This window comes from Mercenaria mercenaria, chromosome 13, assembly GCF_021730395.1.
Source record: "Mercenaria mercenaria strain notata chromosome 13, MADL_Memer_1, whole genome shotgun sequence".
NCBI lineage: Eukaryota > Metazoa > Mollusca > Bivalvia > Venerida > Veneridae > Mercenaria > Mercenaria mercenaria.
The window spans coordinates 5,104,666-5,124,008 of NC_069373.1; the positions used below are offsets into that span (position 1 = coordinate 5,104,666).

Consider the following 19,343-nt stretch of genomic DNA (forward strand, 5'->3'; position numbering starts at 1 on the left):
TTTAATTGATATTTGTGAAATTTGGTCAGAATGATTGCCTTGATAAAATCTAGGTTGCATTTGATTATTGGTTATCTGGGGTCAAAAAGTAGGTCACTAGGTCAAATCAAAGAAAAACCTTGTGTATGCAATAGAGGCTGTATTTTTCAATTGATCTTCATGAAATTTGGTCAGAATGATTGCCTTGATGAAATCTAGGTCAAGTTCAAATATGGGTCATCTGGGGTCAAAAAGTAGGTCACTAGGTCAAATCAAAGGAAAACCTTGTGTATGTGATAGAGGCGGTTTTTTTTCAATTGATCTTCCTGAAAGTAAGTCAGAATGATTGCCTTGATGAAATCTAGGTAGAATTTGAATATGGATCATCTGTAGTCAAAAAGTAGGTAAATAGGTTAAATCAAAGAAAAACCTTGTGTATGTGATAGAGGCTGTATTTTTCAACTGATCTTCATGAAATTTTGTCAGAATGATAGCCTTGATTAAATCTAGGTCAAGTTCGAATATGGGTCATCTGGGTGCAAAAAATAGGTCACTAAGTCAAAACAAAGGAAATACTAGTTTTTGCTCCAATTTTAATGATAATTGGTCAGAATATTTTTTTCCATGAAATCACTAGGTCAAACATGTTTACACTGTTATGGTGAATTATGGTGTGTTTCTCAGGTGAGCGACCTAGGGCCATCTTGGCCCTCTTGTTCTAATTGTTCTATGGAAAGTAGCTTTAAATTAGAATTGTAAAAATTGATAACAGGTCTGCCAAATAACTAGAGTATTTTAAAAGTCGAAAGTTTTTATGCCCCCGAAGGGAGGCATATAGTTTTTTAACCGTCTGTCTGTCTGTCTGTCGGTCTGTCAGTCTGTCCGCAATTTTCATGTCCGGTCCATATCTTTGTCATCGATGGATGGATTTTCAAATAACTTGGCGTGAATGTGTACCACAGTAAGACGACGTGTCGCGCGCAAGACCCAGGTCCGTAGCTAAAAGGTCAAGGTCACACTTAGACATTAAAGGATAGTGCATTGATGGGCGTGTCCGGTCCATATCTTTGTCATCGATGGATGGATTTTCAAATAACTTGGCGTGAATGTGAACCACAGTAAGACGACGTGTCACGCATAAGACCCAGGTCCTAGCTCAAAGGTCAAGGTCACACTTAGACGTTAAAGGATAGTGCATTGATGGGCGTGTCTGGTTCATATCTTTGTCATCAATGGATGGATTTTCAAATAACTTGGCATGAATGTGTACCACAGTAAGATGACATGTCGCACGCAAGACCCAGGTCCGTAGCTCAAAGGTCAAGGTCACACTTAGACGTTAAAGGATAGTGCATTGATTGGCGTGTCCGGTCCATATCTTTGTCATCGATGGATAGATTTTCAAATAACTTGGCATGAATGTGTACCACAGTAAGACGACGTGTCGCACGCAAGACCCAGGTCCGTAGCTCAAAGGTCAAGGTCACACTTAGACATTAAATATCATTTTTCATGATAGTGCATTGATGGGCGTGTCCGGTCCATATCATTGTCATTCATGCATGGATTTTAAAATAACTACGCATGAATGCGTGACACAGTAAGGCGACATGTTGCGCGCAAGACCCAGCTCCGTAGGTCAAAGGTCCTAAACTCTAACATCGGCCATAACTATTCATTCAAAGTGCCATCGGGGGCATGAGTCATCCTATGGAGACAGCTCTTGTTTTTTATTGTAATGTGCATATTTAATGACAGGTCGCCACTCATGTGAACTAGGTTTAACTCCCCCCTCCCCCTCTAGAATTTTGCCATATTTGTTTGTTTATTGCAGTGTGATGAGGGGTACTTTGGAAAAGGGACTTGTGCCTGTGATGGTAATTTTGGAGGTGATGCCTGTGACACTTGTGCAGATAACAAACATTTTGGTCCAAACTGCACTCAAGGTAAGTTTCCCTAACAATCACCTGCAAAAGTTTCTGTTTGACAATATTTGGCCGTTTTCATTGACATCCTCAGTATGTCAGTTTGAACATCTTACTATTTAATTCTGTTTCTCCCTTAGTTTGCTGATACAGTGAGACTTGTACTTAAAGGGGGATGTTCATTTCCCAGGGAAACATATTAGCACTTCAGCACGTCAATAATTAATAATCATCTGCAAATTGGATACTCAGTTAGTGGTCAGCCAGATATATTTATCTTGCATATTAATTACCATCACATGTGTTTTATGGTTTGGCTGCTGTAGTATTATTTTTTTGGCAATGCCAGTCTCGCTATCAATTCTTTAGGTCGTGTAGTCACAGTCTTCGTCAAACGTATATTATTACTGAAACACAAATGCACGCACCAAGTTAGTTATAGTTCAATTTATTATGGATGCATTTCATAAAAATAGCATGATGTAACCAATATTATTAATTATATTAATTAATTATGAGATTACTATACGTATACGCTTGTCATTATCAAATCGTAAATGGTATGTGCACTGTCTGAAAATGTTCCGTATATACGACTTTTTAAGTTAAATTAAATTTCGTACTAGATCGTAAGTTGACATACACTTTTGAGGACGAGACGGGGCAGTTCAACATTTGAACTGGAATCACGCCGATTGGTAGACATTTGATTCCGTGTCCATGTTAATAATTCAACATTACTTGGTATTCCCTTTTATAATATTACGACGGCACGTTTTATATCTTTATAATTAAGTGAGTTCTTATGAATCTTATTTTAGAATAAATTTGCAGTATAAAATTCTCACAATATAATACATAGAATGATTTCAATACATTGTACACTCGAAGTGGAAACCAGGTAATGTGTTGGTATGAAACTTGGAAAAAAGTGGCCCGGGTTTATAACAAATACTTTCATTCAACACTCAAATTTCAAATATACAAAATGCGCTATTATTTGTCTAAGATTGCAAATGTAGATAAAAAAGACCTATGGAAATGCTGTACCGGTAAGTGTATTGAAAATAAAACTTGGTACCTTTTTTGGCCTTGTTTACTACTAATGATGTATCTAGATGTAATTATTTAAACTGAGAGCCACATTACACACTCAGAGTCTGGTAAATTACAGTTATACTATATAATTGAAATGTACTGAACTGTACTTGAAAATGTAAAAGACTAATGTAAGAATCACATATTCTTTCTCACAAAATGGTGTCATTATGCACATCAAAAGAGGAAATTTCACATTTTATTCTTGTAGCTGTATTAATTACAGGATTACATGTACTTGATTATTAATGACAACCCAGCCGGTCAATTTTGAATTATATTTTCAAAACCGGGTAATTGAAAAAAAAAATGAATAAACAATCAAATAAACAATAATGAGAACAACTATTTCTGATAAAAAAACTAACTATTCACCTCTGTAGAAATTGTTCTTGAAATGCATAAAATAAATATCTCGCATATTAGTGAACAGTGTGGTCCTTGATCACATGCGTTCTGGCTGGGTACATACCGGCTACTTTGACCAGATAGTATATCAATGTACTTTTGTTTTTCATTGCAAATATATAGTATACATGTATAATACATATTTCTGACTGATAGATAATCACAGCAGGCCAGATGGTCAAGCTGGAAATGGATGATCATGTTTGCTTCCAGTAGTCACTGGGTAATAAAACATATGAACCGATGATTCATAATAACCTGATAATAAGTTACATGCTATGACCACCAACTGCTAGCAACATCCCCCTTTAAGATCACCTCAGACTAAAGGCCACATTTTTGAGTCGGCTAAACGATGAAATCGTTTTGACGAGTCCTTGCTATCCAGCGATTCTCTAAGTCTAAATGGACCAAATAACACAGTGAAGGGATGTAGTTCCATTAGATTTCTCAAACTTCAAACAGTTCACTGCATGAATGAAGTTAAGTTGTGTGAATTCCCTTTGCTATGACCAATATACGATGTAATCTGTCATATTTATGACTTGTAATTGTGCAATACTCGAATGTAACTCATTAAGCATAAATGTGCATTTTATGAATTGCGCAGGCTTACAAAGCTTGCGTAACATCCAGCGAAAGACAAAAAATAGTTCCACAGGGCTCCAGATAAGATGTGTATTAGCGTAAATTACGTATAGAAATAATGCAAATACGCATGTCTAATAATTTCTAAACGTATATAAAATTACAGAAATGCACACAATGCTTTTTTAAAAACAAAATCTGAATCGTCTGGATGCGTTAGGTAACATAGCCGATCCTGATCAGCCTTAATTCTCCCACATTGAACGTATACACGCATCGTATGATTTCTATAAACTTTGCGCGGGTTTCTACACACACACATGAATTTTGCAGTCAGTAAACGGATAAATTATCGGAAGAAGAAGCTCTTACTGGTTTGTTTAGTTACTACAGATATTTAAAATGATTTTAATTCTTATTTTTCGAGGATAAACAAAACGGCGAAACATTAAATTGTATTTTCTTGTAGTTTTTGAAATCGAAAGTAGATCGTCTATGTTTGGCGAAACGAAACAACTTTTTTATGAAAAGATTTAAATAAGAGGTAATTTAACCGTAAACTTCAATGTCAGATACTGCCAATTGCTGCTAAATGTCTTCGTATCATCACAATTTGTAAAATATATTGTTCAAACTGGAGAAAAGTGTAATCGTATCCGGATATAATATTTTGGGTAAATATCGAGCTGTGTTATGAAATTTTAAGAAAAAAACTAAAAAACAAACTGAAACTGGTAGACTATACTGTCAGTACATCAATCATTAGCCGACTCAGGCCATTCAGGCCTTTGATTATAACCTGCCTTGGATGATAAACATTTCTTATTTTCCCTTTAACTTTAGACATTACAGTTTTACTCAAACCTTCGGTTAACAAACACCACTTTCCATTTCTAAAGGTTTGTTTATATAGGCAGGTTTGACTATCTTACAGCTAGATGAATATTTGAGAAAGAGTGCTTGATCATTTATTATTTTGTATGTTTGTATTTAAATTATGTGAACTGGCAGGATCTATGCAGGTATAGTTAAAAAAGGGAACATGTTTTTTGACCTTCTCAAGTTGAACTAAGATGAAATTGGGCATTGCTTATCTGTTTGGAAAACCTGATTATATAGCACCATTTTGATCCTTCCTTCTTTTTTTCATGGAAAAAGACTCTTTCTGTGCTTTCCTTTACAAAAGGGTCCTTTCTTGTTTTTTAGTGATGAAGGAGGATTAAGGGAGGGGAGAGGGTGGGGGAGTATTATGCATTGACTGTATAATTTTTGTACCTGTTGTATTTGTTGGAAATATTTATAAGCCAGATAGATTATGACATGTATAGTTATACATGATATAATAATGATAGTAGAAAAAAATATGTTTGATGCTTTAATTAACTAATCTCTGTTAACAGGGACAGTAACTCTAATTCAAGCTGGAATTACTGGTCACATCCTTACTTCCCTTAAATGGTTTTTAAACTTGCTTTTATGCAGAGTAAACACTTGCATGTTGACAAAATGAGAAAATATACAAAGAATACCTTATTTTGTAATACTTATGGTTATTTTATTGACGGTGTTGGTGTAGAAAAGATGTGACAGTCAATGTAGGCAATCTGTGACAGTCTTTGCAGAAAAGATGTGACAGTCACTGTAGGCAACCTGTGACAGTCTTTGGAGAAAAGATGTGACAGTCAGTGTAGGCAATCTGTAACAGTCTTTGCAGAAAAGATGTGACAGTCAGTGTAGGCAATCTGTGAAAAGATGTGACAGTCAGTGTAGGCAACCTGTGACAGTCTTTGGAGAAAAGATGTGACAGTTAGTGTAAGCAATCTGTGACAGTCTTTGCAGAAAAGATGTGACAGTCAGTGTAGGCAATCTGTGAAAAGATGTGACAGTCAGTGTAGGCAACCTGTGACAGTCTTTGCAGAAAAGATGTGACAGTCAGTGTAGGCAATCTGTGACAGTCTTTGCAGAAAAGATGTGACAGTCAGTGTAGGCAATCTGTGAAAAGACGTTACAGTCAGTGTAGGCAACCTGTGACAGTCTTTGCAGAAAAGATGTGACAGTCAGTGTAGGCAATCTGTGAAAAGATGTGACAGTCACTGTAGGCAACCTGTGACAGTCTTTGGAGAAAAGATGTGACAGTCAGTGTAGGCAATCTGTGACAGTCTTTGCAGAAAAGATGTGACAGTCAGTGTAGGCAATCTGTGAAAAGATGTGACAGTCAGTGTAGGCAACCTGTGACAGTCTTTGCAGAAAAGATGTGACAGTCAATGTAGGCAGTCTGTGACAGTCTTTGCAGAAAAGATGTGACAGTCAGTGTAGGCAGTCTGTGACAGTCTTTGCAGAAAAGATGTGACAGTCAGTGTAGGCACCCTGTGACAGTCTTTGCAGAAAAGATGTGACAGTTACTGTAGGCAGCCTGTGACAGTCTTTGCAGAAAAGATGTGACAGTCACTGTAGGCAACCTGTGACAGTCTTTGCAGAAAAGATGTGACAGTCAGTGTAGGCAACCTGTGACAGTCTTTGCAGAAAAGATGTGACAGTCACTGTAGGCATCCTGTGACAGTCAGTGTAGGCAATCTGTGACAGTCTTTGCAGAAAAGATGTGACAGTCGCTGTAGGCAACCTGTGACAGTCTTTGCAGAAAAGATGTGACAGTCAGTGTAGGCAACCTGTGACAGTCTTTGCAGAAAAGATGTGACAGTCAGTGTAGGCAATCTGTGACAGTCTTTGGAGAAAAGATGTGACAGTCAGTTAAGGTAGTTCTGCATGTTTTATAAACTGAATGTAGTGGCAAATTTCATTTATGCGGAAAAGATAGAATGAAACCTAGATTCTAAGAATGGATAATGAATTAATGTCAACAGATGAGTAAATTTATTTAGAATGGCAATATTGTTATCTTTCTAGAGTTAAAATATGATATTGAAAATATCTGACACGTACTTAAATGATTTTTTAAAAATGTCTTAAAATTAGCTCAACATGCAGAGACTTCTTTATTAGCAGATATCACGAAAACAAGCACAGGGACATATACATTTTGTTTCACCATATCATAGGCCATATCTTTATTTACGACTGTGGGAACTTTCATTAAAATCAAAATTGTAGCAAAAATTCTGTTCAAATGTTTTCAGAATTGTAATTTTCCCATAGACTCCCGTGATGAAAATTTGTGAGGTCAGAATTTTTCAGATTTGTTTAGCAGAAAAATCAAGCACACACCTCTGTCTTTTTTAATTGGTATATTCTGAAATTTTGAAAAATTATGGTTTAATCAAATTCTACATTGTAAAAAAAATTCAATCTGAATATGCAGAACTACCTTAAGACAAAGTTGTGACAGTCAGTGTAGACAAAGTGTGACAGTCAGTGTAGGCAAATTTAGAAAAAATCATTTTAGTATAATTTACTGTTTTCTTTGAAATTTTGGTGTCCAATTTTGATTTTTAGAGCGACCCCATTTTGTTCATGTTTTTATTAGCTCACCTGTCACAAAGTGAGAAGGTGAGCTTTTGTGATTGTGCGGTGTCCGTCGTCCGTCCGTCTGTCCGTGCGTCCGTCCGTAAACTTTTGCTTGTGACCACTCTAGAGGTCACATTTTTCATGGGATCTTTATGAAAGTTGGTCAGAATGTTCATCTTGATGATATCTAGGTCAAGTTCAAAACTGGGTCACGTGCCATCAAAAACTAGGTCAGTAGGTCTAAAAATAGAAAATCCTTGTGACCTCTCTAGAGGCCATATATTTCACAAGATCTTCATGAAAATTGGTCAGAATGTTCATCTTGATGATATCTAGGTCAAGTTCGAAACTGGGTCACGTTCGGTCAAAAACTAGGTCAGTAGGTCTAAAAATAGAAAAACCTTGTGACCTCTCTAGAGGCCATATATTTCATGAGATCTTCATGAAAATTGGTCAGAATGTTCGCCTTGATGATATCTAGGTCAAGTTCGAAACTGGGTCATGTGCCGTCAAAAACTAGGTCAGTAGGTCAAATATTAGAAAAACCTTGTGACCTCTCTAAAGGCCATATTTTTCATTGGATCTGTATGAAAGTTGGTCTGAATGTTCATCTTGATGATATCTAGGTCAAGTTCGAAACTGGGTCAAACCTGCGGTCAAAAACTAGGTCAGTAGGGCTAAAAAATGAAAAACCTTGTGACCTCTCTAGAGGCCATATATTTCATGAGATCTTCATGAAAATTGGTCAGAATGTTCATCTTGATGATATCAAGGTCAAGTTCGAAAGTGGGTCACGTGCCATCAAAAACAAGGTCAGTAGGTCAAATAATAGAAAAACCTTGTGACCTCTCAAGAGGCCATATATTTCACAAGATCTTCATGGAAATTGGTCAGAATGTTCATCTTGATGATATCTAGGTCAAGTTCGAAACTGGGTCACGTTCCTTCAAAAACTAGATCAGTAGGTCAAATAATAGAAAAACCTTGTGACCTCTCTAAAGGCCATATTTTTCATGGGATCTGTATGAAAGTTGGTCAAAATGTTCATCTTGATGATATCTAGGTCAAGTTCGAAACTGGGTTACCTGCGGTCAAAAACTAGGTCAGTAGGGCTAAAAATAGAAAAACCTTGTGACCACTCTAGAGGCCATATATTTCATGAGATCTTCATGAAAATTGGTCAGAATGTTCATCTTGATGATATCTAGGTCAAGTTCGAAACTGGGTCACGTGCCATCAAAAACTAGGTCAGTAGGTCAGATAATAGAAAAACCTTGTGACCTCTCTAGAGGCCATATTTTTCATGGGATCTGTATGAAAGTTGGTCAGAATGTTCACCTTGATGATATCTAGGTCAGGTTCGAAACTGGGTCACGTGCCGTCAAAAACTAGGTCAGTAGGTCAAATAATAGAAAGACCTTATGACCTCTCTAAAGGCCATATTTTTCATGGGATCTATATGAAAATTGGTCTGAATGTTCATCTTGATGATATCTAGGTCAAGTTCGAAACAGGGTCATGTGCGGTCAAAAACTAGGTCAGTAGGTCTAAAAATAGAAAAACCTTGTGACCTCTCTAGAGGCCATACTTGTGAATGGATCTCCTAAAAATTGGTCAGAATGTTCATCTTGATGATATCTAGGTCAAGTTTGAAACTGGGTCATGTGCCTTAAAAACTAGGTCAGTAGGTCAAATAATAGAAAAACCTTGTGACCTCTCTAGAGGCCATACTTTTCATGGGATCTGTATGAAAGTTGGTCTGAATGTTCATCTTTATGATATGTAGGTCAAATTTGAAACTGGGTCAACTGCTATCAAAAACTAGGTCAGTAGGTCTAAAATTATTAAAATCTTTTGACCTCTCTAGAGGCCATATTTTTCAATGGATCTTCATGAAAATTGATCTGAATATTCACCTTGATGATATCTAGGTCAGTTTCAAAACTGGGTCACGTGCAGTCAAAAACTAGGCCAGTAGGTATAAAAATAGAAAAACCTTGTTACCTCTCTAGAGGCCATATTTTTCATGAGATCTTCATGAAAATTAGTGAGAATATTCACCTTGATGATATCTATATAAAGTTCAAAACAGGGTCACGTACCTTCGAAAACTAGGTCAATAGGTCAAATAATAGAAAAACCTTGTGACCTCTCTAGAGACCATATTTTTCAATGGATCTTCATGAAAATTGGTCAGAATTTTTATCTTGATAATATCTAGGTCAAGTTCAAAACTGGGTCACATGAGCTCAAAAACTAGGTCACTATGTCAAATAATAGAAAAAAGGACGTCATACTCAAAACTGGGTCATGTGGGAAGAGGTGAGCGATTCAGGACCATCATGGTCCTCTTGGTTAGCTCACCAGAGCAAGAAATACTTATGTTGAGCTATTCTGATTACACTGTGTCCGTTTTCTGTCTTGCGCATATTCGTCCGTCCGTCAAGTCATCTGTTGTCAATAATTGTGTTTAAATGACATCTCCTCCAAAACCACTGAACAGATTTTTTTATGAAACTTGGCCTGGCTATTCCTTGGGTTTAATTTATACAGAAACTTCACCTCATAATTATAGACGTCTTTGCAAATAAAAATTTAAATTAACTGTTAGGTAAAAATGCTTGATTTTTGAAGACTTCTGGGTACTCACCTGCTACATATTTCTGCTTGTCCAAATTTGTATAATGTATATAATAGATGGGTTATTGATACGCAAACACACAGAATTTTTTTCTGTGCATTACAGTTTGCAGAATTACTATAAAACAGTAATTATTTATTTTTATGCCCCCGAAGGGAGGCATATAGTTTTTGAACCGTCTGTCAGTCTGTCAGTCTGTCGGTCTGTCGGTCTGTCAGTCTGTCCGCAATTTTCGTGTCCGGTCCATATCTTTGTCATCGATGGATGGATTTTCAAATAACTTGGCATGAATGTGTACCACAGTAAGACGACGTGTCGCGCGAAAGACCCAAGTCCGTAGCTCAAAGGTCAAGGTCACACTTAGACGTTAAAGGTCATTTTTCATGATAGTTGGGCGTGTCCGGTCCATATCTTTGTCATCCATGGATGGATTTTCAAATAACTTGGCATGAATGTGTACCACAGTAAGACGACGTGTCGCGTGCAAGACTCAGGTCCGTAGCTCTAAGGTCAAGGTCACACTTAGACGTTAAAGGTCATTTTTCATGATAGTGCATTCGTGTCCGGTCCATATCTTTGTCATCCATGGATGGATTTTCAAATAACTTGGCATAAATGTGTACCACAGTAAGACGACGTGTCGTGCGCAAGACCCAGGTCCATAGCTCAAAGGTCAAGGTCACACTTAGACATTAAAGGTCATATTTCAACATAGTGCATTGATGGGCGTGTCCGGTCCATATCTTTGTCATTCATGCTTGGATTTTAAAAATATTGGGCATGGATGTGTACCACAGTAAGACGACGTGTCGCGCGCAAGACCCAGGTCCGTAGGTCAAAGGTCCTAAACTCTAACATTGGCAATAACTATTCATTCAAAGTGCCATCGGGGGCATGTGTCATCCTATGGAGACAGCTCTTGTTGTTAATATACTTGAGTTTTGTTTCTACCTAATATTTTAGTTCCATTCCATGCAGTTTCATAGCTTTTCAATAGTCTATAATCATTTTTATACGCTCAAAGGGACGTATAATGTTATACCCCCAGTGTCGGTTGGTCCGTCTGTCCGTCCGTCCATCCATCCGTCCGTTAGCAATTTCGTGTCCGCTCTGTAACTCTTGAACCCCTTGAAGGATTTCAAAGAAACTTGACACAAATGTTCACCACACGAAGATGACATGCAGAGCACTTGTTTCGGATGACTAGCTTCAAGGTCAAGGTCACACTTAGGGGTCAAAGGTTATATGAGAGTGTTTTGTGTCAGCTCTGTAACTCTTGAACTGCTTCCAGGATTTCAAAGAAATTTGGCACAAATGTTTACTACACTGAGACAACATGTAGAGCGCTTGTTTCGGATGACTAGCTTCAAGGTCAAGGTCACACTTAAGAGTGAAAGGTCATATATGACTTTGCCGTGTCCGCTCTGTAACTCTGGAACTGCTTGAAGGATTTCAAAGAAACTACACTGAGACAACGTGCAGAGTGCTTGTTTTGGATGACTCGCTTCAAGGTCAAGGTCACACATAGGGGTCAAAGATCATATATGACTTTGCTTTGTGTATATTGCTCTGCATTGAAGTGCTCTTGTTTTTATTTGGCAGATCCTTCTTTGTTGTCTTACAAGAATTTTTTTATTACTTCCCTTTTTTGTTACTATAAATAGCTTATTTTGAAACTTTTTTATTATTGGCCGTAGGGAAAAACCGAGACTACTTTTCTGTGGTACAACATGGATGGTACATCCAATTTTTAGATGTATTTTGACATAACTTTACCTGGTAAGAATTTTTGTGGGACTTACACTTTTTTGGATTTTTTTTTGGAATTTCTTCTTTTTGTTGTTCCTGTCCTTTGGGCTTCAACAGTCAAGTTCTTTAAATTTTGCTCCCATCCTCTGATGTAACCCTTTGGGCGTATATTGCCCCACTTGACAGCGCTGTTGTTAATAATTTAGATAAATCATATAAATGAGCCGCACCATGAGAAAGGATCTATGCTGTTCACTTTCAAAGCCTATTGCAATTAGAGAAACCATTCCTGACCAGATTGCGCAGATGTGCAGGCTGGTCTGGATCCATGCTGGTCACAAATACACTATGTTGGTTATCTCATGGTGTGGGTCATTTTACAATGAAATACAACTTGTTCAGGCTTGCAGTAAACTGCTGTAGTTTTCCAGGGTAAATTTTGTGTGACCCAAACATAGAAAACAAAAGGAGGATCGCTAGGGACCATACATTTTGCATTGCTTGAATGTGCTGCATTGAAAGGATATTTCTAGGAGTCAGTTCAGCCAATGTTTGGGTGGCATATCATGTCACGTGTCTGTGGTGTAAAATTTCAGTGATGCATAGGTGACCTGGTGGTCTAGTGGTAACACACTTGACTGTCAGTCTGGAGGAGTTTGAATCCCGGTTCAGGCACTGGAAACTTTTGAGATGTCTTGAGTATGTCCCACCTAACTAAGAGGCCTGTACTTGCTTTAAGATGGTTTCGTGTGTATCGATGCTATATACCAGGTATGTTTAAGAACCGGACTGACTTTTTGCAAAAAGCTATAAGGCTAAGATAGCTGGACAGGCATGTATCTAAAGTAGCTCTCTCTGTTCTGAGAGTTTTTCTTACACTCTGTCCTGATCGCTCTGTGTCTGTACTAATAGAGGATGAATTTAGCGACCCGAGTGGCTAGTATGTAAAAGTGTGCTATATGAATCTGATATCTTTACACTATAAAACTGGGCATTTAGTTCACTTCTACAAATGGACACTGTCATTTATATGAAAAAAAAAAGATGCTAACCATCTACCTCCGTACAAATACAGGCATGCGGTCACTAAACATTTTTGAAATTTCAGGGTAATATTTCAGTCATGCCGCTTCAAATAAAACTCTTATTCCTTGCACAGAAACCTCAAGGGAAATGGTTTTGTAATACCTTTCCCTTTATCAGTGTTTATGCTGTAAATTTTCACTTAAATGAATTTCATAGAAGATTTTTATGTGATATATATTACTGCAGTGTCGTTAAGCTGGAATATGATCAGAAAATGACATGGTTTTTGTTGCATAGTCTGTAAATAATGTCTTGACTGGAAGTCATTAAGAGTAAATAAAATTTGTTTTAGGATGGTATTATGGGATGGAGATAAAAATATTGGTAATTATGGGCAATTTAAGATAATTTTTTGCTAAATCAGTATGGAGTTATGATAAAACTGTCTACTAAATGTTATTGGAGAATAATTATAAAATGTCAGGTTATTATATTGCCATCACCACCGTTTTACTGCGTGTCATAAATTTGGTAAAATTCACAGTTGTTATTTTTTGTGTTAATATTCACAGTCATCAGGTCTTGTGAATTCAAAACAGAATATGGTTTTGTCAAAATTCAGGACGTGACTTCATGGATTTCTATTTTTAACTTTCCAGGTGTTGGTAGAGATACAGCATTCTCCCATTCTTCGGTGTTGCCATCCATGCAGGTGTTCTGATTCGGTTAAGATTTTGTTTGTATTTTAAAGCTAGTATCTCAGTACCCACGAAAGGGAATGGATTGAAATTTCACACACATTTGTTCACTGTGATGGTCTGACATGCACTGTATAGGTTCTGTAACTCAACTTTGCATTTTTACAGAATTATGGCCCTTTTCTGACATAAGAAGTTTTTGTTAAGTTTTTGCATGTAAACTGGTATCTTAGTACTCACATTATTATAGGAATGTATTAAAATTTAACACACTTGTCCACTGTGATGTGTGTTCATTCTTTCAGTTCACTTACTGTAATGACAGAGCTGTGAAATAGTCAGAGTTGCTATCCTCTAACAGCACCTGTTTAAGATAAGATAAACAGAAAATTTTCCTATTCTTTGGGATATACTTTCATAGAATAACACAATCACAAAGTGCACAAAAATTAGTCTGCCACAATAATTAAGGATTTCACAAGATGTTTAACAATATCATAAGTTACAAGCCTTCTATGCTGATGCTACCATCTACTGGAGTTTTAACCCTTGTCATGCAGGACACAATTGATTCTGCCTTTGTAACCAGTGTAGATCATGATCAGCTTGCACATCTGTGCAGTCTGATCATGATCTGCACTGTCCGCCATTTAGTCAGTATCTTTTTGATAAGCACCCCTTTTAAGTTAAATTGGTACTGTCCAAATTGAAAGATGGACAAGTTCATTATAGAAATTAAGCAGGGTAAGGGTTAAATGTTTATGATAGCAACAAGAAAATTATCTAGTTTACAGTAATATATAATAATGTATGATTAAAGTCTCTCTTAATAAAGCTTTTATGCACAGTAATGAAAATCATATTTGGGAAGAATACTAGACAGCCAGTCTTTGACTTTGGTCCTGAGGGGAGGCAGATAATTGCTGAAACAATTTCACAGAAAGCAGATCTGGAGTCGGTCTTCCCCCACCCACCTGTAGCACAGTGAACAAACTGTGAACAACTTGTTACTGGTCTGCATTAGTACCATAGTACTAACACTGGGGACACTTGATCATTATCTGCAATGAAGTACTATTTTTATAACTAGAAAAGAGGAGGCATATAGTATTACTCATGTCAGTCTGCATTTTAACCTATTTGTACATCCATAATTTTTAGCTCACATAAACATAACTAGACTAGCCACTAGACTGATAATAAATATATTTCTACATTTTCTCCTTTTTGTTGACTTCAATTCCATAAAGACAAAAGCCAGTCTATTTTATAGATTTTCACAGAGGAATGATGTTAAAATTATCATTGGACATAGGGTATAGACTGGCTCAGTTCACGACATTCAATCATAAAAATGAAAAAAGATATATCATAGTCTAGGAGCTAGTCTAAAACGTAACATTCTCAAGGTGAGCTGTTATTACCACCATTTGTCTGTCATTGTCTGTTGTGAACAATTTTACTGTTAACATTCTAGAGGTTACAAATTTGGCCTAGTCCTTTAATGTGAATATATTAGAATGTCCCCCCCACCCACACTACCCGCGCCCCCTACTACCTCCCATGATCTGGGGTAAAAAACAAACAAACAAAAAACTCATTAGGTCAATTAGTTAAGAATGAATGCTCTAGAAGGCCACATTTTCTACCTGATCTAATAATTATTAATATTTGTCATATTGTTCATCCTTATGAAATCAAGGTCTACCAGGTCTTTATGAAACTTTGTCAGCATATGTATCTGTATGAAATCTAGGTCATGTTCAAAACTTAGTTATCTGTGGTAAAATCTAGATTGCTATGTAAGGGGGCAAGGGACAGTAGATTTGAAAATTCCACCTGCACTGATACCAGTGCGAAAAAATTCATAAAAAATAAAATTTTGATAAATTCAAGGCAAGTGTTGAGCGGATGTATTGCATATACTTAGCACTTCATTGTGTGACATTTTCAGCCTGCCGATTCTGTTGCTTCTGTGATAAAAATGAGTAAAACGCCGGTTTCAGGACACTAAATTTTGACGCAAAAATGGCCCAAAATGCACACCTTACGTGACCTGTACCATATTATCTGCAAATGACTGACCTAAAACAGATGTATTTTTTTAAAGTTACCAGACGACAATAATGGTGGGGAGAAAATTGTCTCTTAACCGTTTACTTTTTCCGTAAATTTGAGCTGAATCTGGATGGATGGATGACCGTTTTTCATTTCGTCTGACTTCTGTTACGTCAGGTAAGATTTTAGACCCGGCCATCTACACAGAGCTAGGAAAATTGATTCAAGCACATATTTATTTTACACAATAATTACTCGTAGGCAGTTCTATAAACATCATAAATAACCAGTTGGATATATATGCCTGTAAAGTACATCTGTCTATTTTATTTAAAAAACCTACCTGTGCCAAATACGTAACTGGCCCCTGCCACTTTAAGATTTTTCAATTTATGAACAAAAGCAGATTTTACTGGTTCTGAACTTTAATACATCTTTTGCAAATTAAACCAGACAAAAATAATTGTAATAGCATGAAAAGATGTCTGTATGTGAGCGTCTAAACTTGCCCACCCCTCTCGTGCAAAATGAGCAAAATTTACAATTTGTCGCTACGAGACAGAGAATGTAAAATACATCCGTTCTTATTATTTTCTGGCGTAATTTGACTTATTCCGTCATTAAGAATGACATAAGGTCATTTTCGCATCATTTTGCGAAAATAAAATGCCCCCACCCCTATTTGCCTATTTCATGGGGTCCCCACCCTCCAAGCATCCCCCTGATTGACGAAATGCATAGCTAATTGGCTAAATATGCACTACGTTGGTTAAGAATAATGAAAATCATGCTTTCACAGTTCTAAAACACTGTTAACGATGGTAAAATTTTAAAAAATCGTATGTGTACATGTGTATATTGACTTTCATACCTTGATGTGTCCTCACCGTAACATTTTTGAGCTGCTGTGCCGTCAATTAGCGTTTTAAGGTATAGAAAGTTTAAAATATCAATCTAGAGGTTCTAAAGTATGTAAAACTGCAGAAAATTAAGAGCTTTTTCAAAATTTAATTTTAGCCGAATTCACTTATGGGGGCAAGGGACAGTAGATTTGAAAATGCCACATATCTGCGCTGATACCAGTGTGAAAAAATTCATAAAAAATAAAATTTTGATAAATTCAAGGCAAGTATTGAGTGGATTTATTGCATATACTTAGCACTTCATTGTGTGACATTTTCAGCCTGCTGATTCTGTTGCTTCTGTGATAAAAATGAGTAAAACGCCGGTTTCAGGACACTAAATTTTGAAGCAAAAATGGCCCAAAATGCACACCTTATGCAACCTGTACCGTATTATCTGCAAATGACTGACCTAAATCACATGCATTTTTAGCTCACCTGTCACGTAGTGACAAGCTGAGCTTTTGTGATCACCCTTCGTCCGTCGTCAGTCCGTCCATGCGTCCGTCCGTCTCGTGCATCAACAATTTCTTGTCTGCACGATAGTAGTTTCATTTATGATTTTATTTTAACCAAACTTGCACACAACTTGTATCACCATAAGAGCTTGGTTCCTTTCTTGAACTGGCCAGATCCCATTACAGGTTCCAGAGTTATGGCCTCTGAAAGGGCCAAAATTAGCTATTTTGACCTTGTCTGCACAATAGCAGCTTTATTTATAATTAAAATTTTGATTTTTACCAAACTGGCACACAACTTGTATTATTATAAGATCTTGGTTCCTTTCTTGAACTGGACAGATTCCATTATGGGTTCCAGACTTATGGCCCCTGAAAGGGCCAGAATTAGCTATTTTGACCTTGTCTGCACAATAGCAGCTTCATTTATGATTTATTTTAACCAAACTTGCACACAACTTGTATCACCATAAGATCTCGGTTCCTTTCTTGAACTGGCCAGATTCCATTATGGGTTCCAGAGTGATGGCCCCTGAAAGGGCCAGAATTAGCTATTTTGACCTTGTCTGCACAATAGCAGCTTCATTTATGATTTGAATTTAATCAAACTTGCACAAAACTTGTGTCACCATAAGATCTCGGTTCCTTTCTTGAACTGGCCAGATCCCATAATGGATTCCAGAGTTATGGCCCCTGAAAGGGCTAAAATTAGTTATTTTACCTTGTCTGTGCAATAGCAGCTTCATTTATGATTTGATTTTAACCAAACTTGCACAAAACTTGTATCACCACAAGATCTTGATTCCTTTCTTGAACTGGCCAGATTCCTTCATGGGTTCCAGAGTTATGGCCCCTTAAATATCCAAAATTGGCTATTTTGGCTTTTGCAGCCATATAGAGCCTTCATTTTTTTGATAAAAACTTCCAAAATATCTTCAAGAACAATAAATCTTGGAATCCATGACAAATCAGATCCATTTGTAGGTTCCAGGGTTATTTTATATCTGATTACCGTCTATATTCGCGTATAAGACGCAGTTTTGGGGATCATTTCTTCGTTTCCTAGAAGGGCATGCGTCTTATAAGCGCATACTACAAGAAAATTAAGTGAAAATTTAAAAAAAAGTCCCGAGTTTACAGCTCAGGGCATCTCATTTCCGCGTCTGCAGACATGTACTTTCGTTTTTCGGCAGCCATTGCGCATAGCAGTGCTAAAAACTTTACGGACACGTACCGTATTTCGGTCCGCTATAAAGATTTATTATTTACCTATTTTACGATTTGATAGATTAATATCGAAAGTATATTTTATTTATAAATGTATTTTTTTTCCGAGTCTGCAACCCGCTACTTACGTTTTTCGTCAGCCATTGCATATCGGTATTAAAATCTAAACGGACACGCACCGTGTTTCGGTCCTCAATAACGATCTATTATTTACTTACTTTACGATTTGGTAGTTTAATATCTGAAGTATTTTTTCTTTACAAATGTATTTTTTTTTCTTTTAAAATCAAAAATTCTTTCAGAAAATCTGACGAATTAGCTTTACTTAAATTGGAAATGACTGATATAATTGAGCAAAGAAAATACTTGTTCACCGCCCGCAAACAGAGAGTTATTAAAAGTTAATTATCTCCAATTGCATATGATACGGTGCCTATAATTGTTGCAAGTGTAAACTGTTAAAACGCACCCATTATAAATCATCTGAAGGTGCAAACTGTTAAATAAACACGTGTATAGAAATAGATGTATCATAAACACTGATTGATGTTAATTGGCGACTTCATAGAATAGTCGGCTGCAATTATTTTAATTCTGCCCTCTAGTCAAATGAAGGTACAGTAGAGATGTCTAGCTACTCGGAACTGGAATATGATTGGATAACATTTCAAAGTGGGCATATCCATATTTGATTGACAAATGTGTCAGATTTACTGCCATAAAAGTACATGTATCCTAATCTCGCCACCTTTTTTTGCTATCTTATCAGTAATCAATCGATACGTTATTGTTAGTTCTTAATCGCCGGAATACACAATGAAACGCAAAAGGAATTCTTACGATGTGACATTTAAACTTAAAGTTGTGGAATATGCAAAAGCAAATTCAAACCGCGCTGCCGAAAGAGAATTCGGTGTGACAGAAAAAATGGTGAGAGACTGGCGAAATAAAGAAAGCAAAATGTTAAACGTTGATTCTAGATCTGTGAAAAAAAAAGAGAACTGTGATATCGCCGTATGATGATATTGAGGGAAAGTTGAAAGACTGGATTATAGATACGCGCAACAATGGATATATTGTTACACGTGCCACGATCCGTTTTTATGACTGGTCGTAGTGTTAAA

General features: G+C 36.8%; 1 protein-coding gene across 2 annotated transcripts in view; it reads left to right on the forward strand.

Moving 5' to 3' along the window:
• Positions 1 to 19,343, forward strand: part of LOC123530075 (stabilin-2-like) — a 402,834-nt gene that overhangs the window by 84,045 nt on the left and 299,446 nt on the right. For both annotated transcript variants that reach the window (XM_053521033.1, XM_053521032.1), the window contains exon 19: positions 1,814 to 1,925. In XM_053521033.1, the coding sequence (XP_053377008.1) occupies positions 1,814 to 1,925 (112 nt within the window). The remainder of the gene's footprint in view (positions 1 to 1,813; positions 1,926 to 19,343) is intronic.